This window comes from Macrobrachium nipponense, chromosome 45 (assembly GCF_015104395.2).
Source record: "Macrobrachium nipponense isolate FS-2020 chromosome 45, ASM1510439v2, whole genome shotgun sequence".
NCBI lineage: Eukaryota > Metazoa > Arthropoda > Malacostraca > Decapoda > Palaemonidae > Macrobrachium > Macrobrachium nipponense.
In genome coordinates, this window is record NC_061105.1 from 8820226 (window position 1) to 8827905 (window position 7680).

At 37.7% G+C, this 7680-nt stretch overlaps 1 protein-coding gene across 1 annotated transcript in view; it reads right to left on the reverse strand.

Moving 5' to 3' along the window:
- LOC135214075 (major centromere autoantigen B-like) overlaps nucleotides 1-996 on the reverse strand; it is a 19042-nt gene extending 18046 nt beyond the window's left edge. Inside the window, exon 1 of the mRNA XM_064248187.1 lies at nucleotides 750-996. Coding sequence (XP_064104257.1) covers nucleotides 750-996 — 247 coding nt within the window. The remainder of the gene's footprint in view (nucleotides 1-749) is intronic.
- Nucleotides 997-7680: the final 6684 nt, after the last annotated feature.

The window sequence follows — 7680 nt, forward strand, 5'->3', positions numbered from 1 at the left end:
GTATGCTGAAGACAAATCCAACACACATCAGCAACATATCACCAACATCACAAACATGTTGAATCCAAGTCAAACACACGTCTGCGGCATATCACACATCACAACATAACACTAATTGTGAGTTTATGACGTCTTACTATAGCATAGACGCATCCTCAAGCTAGTATATATATATATATATATATATATTATATTATATATATATATATATATATATATATATATATATATAGATATTATATACATATATATATAGTGTTGGTGATATGTTGATGTGTGTTTGACTTGGCATTTACATATTTGTGGTGTTGGTGTTTGTTGCTGACATGTAGTATTTGACTTGTTTTCAACATATTTCTGATGTGTTGGTGACATGTTGTCAACATGCTTGACTTGTCTTAAATGTATTTGTGATATGTTGGTGACATGTTGCCAAGATGTTTGACTTGTCTCTAATGCATTTATGATGATTTGGTGATATATTGCCGATGTGTGTTTGACTTGTCTTCAACATGTTTGTGATGTGTTGGAGATATGTTGCCAACACGTTTGACTTGTCTTTAATATATTTGGGATGTGTTGGTGACATGTTGCTGACTTGTGTTCAACATGATTTAATGTTTTTGTGGCGTGTTGTTGATATGTTGCTGACATGTTCAATTTGGTTGTAATGTATTTGTGATATGTTGGTGAACATGTTTGCTGACATGTTTGACTTGCCTTTAATGTATTGGTGACATGTTGCCAACTTGTGTTTGACATGTTTTGTGATGTGTTGATGAAACATGTGCATGTTATGTCAACATGTTTTAAGTGTTGGGACATGTTGCCTGACTGTGTTCGACATGTTGCAATGTATGTCAACTGTTGGTGTGTTGGTGACATGTTGCTGACTTGTGTTCGACATGTTTTGTGATGTGTTATGACATGTTGCCGACTTGTGTTCGACATGTTTTGTGAAATGTTGGTGACATGTTGCCGACTTGTGTTCGACATGTTTTAATGTTTTTGTGATGTGTTGGTGACATGTTGCCAAAGTGTGTTCAACATGTTTTAATGTTATTGTGATGTGTTGGTGACATGTTACCGACTTGTGTTCGACATGTTTTATTGTAGGGTACGTGGGAATAGGTACATACCTAATAGCTCACAGGACCTCATGAAAAGCAATCGCATGTCAAAGGAATTGAGTATAAAACAAGTGGGGATTTTTCCTGGTGGAATGAGGGTACCTCCAGTCCATCTGCGGTCCAAGTCAGGTTGGGAAACGCCACAGAGAGAGAGAGAGAGATAGAGAGAAGAGGATATTTAGGGGCCATTTCAGCCTAGGCTGAAACCTCGCCAGTCAGTCTGGACTGCAACATCTCTCTGTAATCCGGACCGCAGAACCTATTTAACTCAAATTCCGGACGGTTCCGTTGCTGGCAACTGGTTGTTCTCTGTGAAAAAAGAATGAGTGACAATAGCTTGCAGTGAAATGCTTTTGGGCTAGCGGTCTGAGTTTCTCTCTCTCTCTCTCTCTCTCTCTCTCTCTCTCTCGGTTCGTGTGTCTAAGAGTCTTTTACTATAATCTAACATCATTCAATGTGACTTTAAAAGGCCCAAGAAATAAAAGTAGACTTAAAAACCTTTCCATCGTTATAGAGATCCTGATGAGCATCGCGGTAGGTCCAAGGCCACAATCGTTATATTGCACCTCACGTGGTGTACTGTAGGCGATACTAAATGGTGCTTGCGACGTCCCTTAGGCCCTGAACTGCACCCACTTTTTACCCTTTTACTGTACCTCCATTTCCACCTCCTTTATTCAGTGGTGAAGTTCAGATCTTCTGTCATTTCTTATTGTCCATCGTTTTCGGTAAAAATCGTTCAAATTTGGTTAAAAGCACCAAATTTTGCACAAAGTAAGCTTGAGATGTACCTTTTGAAATATGATAGAGACCCATTTGATATCTTTCCAATAGGGCTACTTTTTTTAAGATGGCCGCCAAAATTCAGGAAAATGCTGCTATTCGAAGGATTTTCATTGGAAAGTCACAATTTTTGAGTCTAAACCTATATTGTCAAGGATGTTCTAAACATTGAAAGCAAATGTAAGCACATCAGACAAATATTTAAGGAGAAAAGGGCCTTTTTGTTACAGAAATTGCCTTAGAATATAAAACCAGCTGTAATCATATTTATTCTGTAATTTAATGCAAAGTAAAGTATGCATTTGAATGTCAAACATAAGTACAGTGTTTTATTAACTCAATATGAAGAGTGTTTTATTAATTTAATACAAAAATAGATCTCATCCTTGTAATCATCAATTGCTAGTACAGTACTGTAATGACTAATTTATGTACACAGTCTAATCACACAGTCACAATCGCCCCCGCATTTGCACAGAGCCGTACATGCTAGTTCTGCTTTCACACACTTGCATCTTCCTCTGCAACCTTTGACACATCCACATTTCAGGAACTCCATACAGGAAACTGATACTTGAGGCAGATCTGACCAATAGGGTTCCCATGCATTCCCAGGCCCTTTCATCTAACCCCATTTGACAAGTGAAGGTAACACAGGATTGAGGAGAAGTGACTGGCTCCAAACATGACTCATTTGATAAGATGCTCTTCTGACATGCTGGTAGAGAGCAGCAGAAGTTGGTGGTATGAGATCAATGGACCTGCCTTTCCTGGTGAAGAGATCTTTTCTCAGTTCATCAGCTGATATGGGAGTGCTTGTTTTGTCATAAAGCAGAACAAGAAATCGCTCAAGGTTTGCCATGTGCTGGTCAATTCTCTCCAGTGTTGGTACATTCCCAAGGTCTGCAAATACCTCAGTTACACTTGTACATATTTGCCAAGTCTCCCAAGAAGATTTCTTCCCTTTACCAGCAAAGGTGGATGTGTTGTCACACCTGCTGAAGGCATGAAACATTGGCAGAGCCTGACACTTTGGACATAGAGAACCAGCTATGGTGTGTACAGGGATATATCTGAAGTTGTCCCCAACCCCAAAGCTGATCCACAGTTCACTTGCATGAATTGGAAGATACAGTGCTATAGCTAACACTACAACATCAGTGTCCACAGTTCTGATCATGATCCTCTCACAACCGTGTTGAACAGCATCTTTTGCATGGAGAAGAAGCTTGTGTCTGCTTCCTCATGGGAGCATGGAGATATTTGATCAATAGTGTCCCTCTCGGGGGTGCAAAGGACCAATTCTCCTTTTGTGGACATAATTTGCTTGCCCTCTGGACAGCTGATAGTAGCACATTGATCTGAGAGAAAATTGAAGAGCTCAGCTTTGTTTACGGATGATGTTTGTTGCTTGCTTTAGAATCATGGCTTCATTGTCAAAGTCTTGAACCATAACTTTTTTGAATGCCGCTGCAACATCTTTGTCAAATGCAAGAATGACTTTCTTGCCATCTTTGAAAGTCTGCATGTCTAGAAAATGAGACAGGATGCGAGTCTTCAAATGTGTAGAGTTTACACGTCCATCCATTTGAACACCTAGCTGCTCAAGCCGGGCACTGTACAACTTGCAGAGATCTGCAAGTTTAAAGGTTGATAATGTGCCACTTTGGATGCTGCTCTTTTCAATGTATGAAATTAGTTCAGCAAGTGCAATGCCTTCTAATTGAGCAAATCTTCTTGATTCTGCATCAGTACTGCCTTCCATCAGTTTTGCAGTTTTCTTGTACAAAGCGGCCAGGCACTTTGTATGATATGCAGCTTCCTGAGAAATCAGATCTCCAGCATTCAACTTTGCCAACAACACTGTATCTTGGATTTGCATAGCACATTCTCTTATTCGTTTGTCTGTTTCAAAAGTTGACACATTATGAAGTGGGCCTACATTTGTAGATTCAGGACATAGAAAACATGTATTCTGAGATTGTTTAGTAGCTTCACCACAACTTTTCCGTGTTATTGTCACCAGTGTCATTATTCTCTGGATCTGGAGCTTTTCTTTTCTCTGCTCTTTGGACATTCTTGTTGTTGAAAAGGTTGTTGCAATTTTTATGCCATCCAGCACCATTTTCTTCCATCAGGTTTAGCACTGTGATTGTTTCTCCCAGCAGAAGTGGATGAATATCCATAGGCAATGAGTTGAGTTCATGTAACCTCTGAATATTCTGTGATAGGGTGAGGTAACCAGCACCTGAATCATGTGTTTTGCCACAGGTAGGGCGCTGAATGGAATCCTTTTTTACCAGTTGACATAGAATGCACCTGTCCCAGTAAAACTGTGGTTCTGCCATTGTTAGAATTTGTACTTCACAAAGCTCTGTTTACTAGTATTAGCATGCACATAGAAAGAGTTTAAGTCATCACCAATAATGCATGCTAATAAGCACTATGGTCTCTACACAGTTCTGTACAAAGGCATAGTAATGAACATTGCTGTCTCTTCAAGCAGTAGAACAGCAACCTGTAGAAAAGAAAAAAAAACAATCACTCTAAATCTATGCATGAATGAACAACAATTAGTAAGAACACATTTTAAGAAATATTCATATGGTACCTGTTCCCAAAAGCAAAATTGAATTTTAAATTATCAAAATATCAGCCATGTGCTCATTAACATATAGCTCCCCTGGTGAATGACAACAAATATAAACAAATCGCCTGGTGAGGAAAGAGAGAACTAAAACAGTAGGGCAGTTAATGAAACACTGCATACATTATGACAACATAATTATGGATGTTATTGTGGTTGATGATTTCATTTATAAAAGACTAATGTAGTATCAGTTTACACTAATTGAGCAGATTATATATGGAGCTTTAGAACCATTTGAGACACGAAGATAACAACAAAATTTTGAGCAATTTTTCAATATGTTTGCCTTATTTCATAATTTAAATGGGCATTTGCTTGTTAAATATTGTTCTGCTGTGCTTGTTTTTATTCTCATTGTTTAGAACATCCTTGAAAATATAGGTTTAGACTCCAGAATTGTGAATATACAATGAAAAACCTTCGAATACAGCATTTTTCCTGAATTTTGGTGGCCATCTCGAAAAAAATGGCCATATTGGAAAGGATATCAAATAGGTCTCTATCACATATGAAAAAGTACACCTCAAGCTAACCATGTGCAAAATTTGGTGCTTTTAACCAAATTTGAACGATTCCTCCATATTTTTACCGAAAACAGCTGGACTATTAGAGCAATTGTGATTTTTTCACTCTGTTCCACCTTTAGATCCTTGTACGTTCATATTCTTAATTTTTTTATCGCTTTACCTTGAATACCCGAAAGTGCCCTAGTGCTTGGCGTGGCAGCCGAAACTTCATTAAAAAAAAAAAACTCAAGATAAAAGTTCTTACATTGCGCCATGTTGCAAATCAATAGCACAAAGTTTAATTTGCACTTTGCAAGACGGAGAGACCCAGAAAATAAATGATGAAGTACAAAGATCTACAAAGATCTCAAGTTGAAGAAAGGCAGTCTCGGCAAACACCCTTTAGCATCGCCTACAGTGCGCCAAGTGAGGTGTACACAGAGGGTACTACCTCCTCCCCTAAGGAGTATATTGCAAATCACTGGCACAAAGGTTATATTGCATGACGTTGCAAATCAGGGAAAGGGGGCGAGAGTGGGGTGAGGAGGAGGGGTGAAGGGGAAAGGGGGGAGGGGTGCCACACCAGCAAGCAAATACCCTCCCCAATATAACTGCAGGTTCTGCGAACACCCAAGAATTCGCAAATTCGCTGCCATTATTGGCCTAAAAGGGGGAAATCGGAAAATGGGGTCGAAAATTCATTTCTGTTTTTATGGCGAGAGACCTCGGTCCACCGTTCCTTTCTTTTTTTTTCTAACTTTATTTTCTCTCTCTTTTTTGTGCCTTTACAATTCTGTCGAGAATGAGGGCTGGCTCTTTTTTTCTTTTTTTGGCTTTGGTCTTGTTTCCGTTACCGTTCTCTGTTTTCTCTCTCTATCTCCCTGTTTATTTTTTCTGTCTGTCTCTTTCCCATATATAAGTCATTTTTAAGTTTCAGGAACCGTGAAAAATGAAAAATGTTCTGTAAAACAAAATGAATAAAACCGAAGAAGAATAGAAAAACTAGGCACTGTCTTATGTTAGCACGAAGCTACAAGTATTTTAAATTGCACCAAGACTTGATGGCCACCTGGTATATTTATTTATTTATTTATTTATTTATTTATTTATTTATTTATTTATTTATTTATTTATTTATTTATTTATTTATTTATTTATTTATTTATTTATTTATATGTACGAGGAAGTACTAGACACAGATCCTAGCTAGAATGTGAACACTCAGATAGTCCTAAACCGTCACACACACAGACTCGCGCGTATCAGCGTAAGGACTGCCCATTGTATCTGAAATTGGTTCATTTACGCGTATTGTCTCCCTTAATCACCCGTGAAGGATTCCCCATCCTTGGCCAGATGGACAACAGGATGTGATAGGATGTGACAGGATGCCCAGATTACCCTGATCTTCGAAGGAGATGGCTCCGTGTTCATTCGACCTCTTCCTACACTGAGTAATGGTGACAACATTTAATGGTTTGGTTTTCCTTTTAATTTTTTTTTATAGTCTTTGTTTTCAGCTTTGTTTTGGCTAGTATTGGTTTGATTTTTCATCAAGGTTGGTTTATGAATGTATTGATTTTTTAGTGCTTTTTTTATGATGTCTTTCCTTTGCTGTTATTATTTTTAGCATGTTGGGAGAAATTTATTTTGGTTTGTCTAGTGTTTCCTTACGCACACAGACAAGCATAGAAACACCTGCACACACATAAACACACACACATACACACACATATATATATCTATATATATATACCTATATATATATATATATATATACACTATATATATATATATATATATATATATACATATATATATATATATATTGATTTTGTTCAGTCTTCTCTGTATGCTACTCAACATATAATATTTATTAATTGCTTAATTTTATTTTTGGCTTTTTTATTTCATTATCTGTGTTTTATTTTCTTTTATAAGCTTTATTTGATTCATTTATTTAGTTAACTAGTTACGTATGTGTTACCCCCTCTTTATTTCATTCCCTTGTTCCTCTACCCAATGCCGGTATCATCATTTCCTGGAAAAAAAATATAAATTGCACCGAAGCCCCCTTGGACGGGAAACGTCTACTACGCTGACGGTAAGCGAAAGAAAACAGAGCGGAGAATTTTCAGTTGTACAGGTGTTTGCTCAATAACGTAGTACCATTATTACTGCAGGCACGAGAAAAGTGGAGACGGGATGCGAAGGAGCAAACGCAGGAGGGTGTTTGTTTAGGGATTGTTTGGTTATGCATCAAGATTGCAAGACAATAGGATGGATATATATATATATATATATATATATATATATTATATATATATATATATATATATATATATATATATATATCAGAACCTCACTCAGAGAGGATAGTATGTACCACCATCTTGCTCACAAAATTATAAGCTTTCAAGGACGTGCTGTCCCCACGGACGATGGAGGCAGTCCGCCCTTGAAAACTTGTAACTTTTGTGAATAAAATGTGCTCGATACTATAGTAGATTCACATCAACCGTGCATTTGATGTCTAGACCAGTCCCTTGCGACGCTCCTGATTGGCTGTTGATAAGCCACTCACAGTGCTCGGAAACCTTCATCTCTCTCG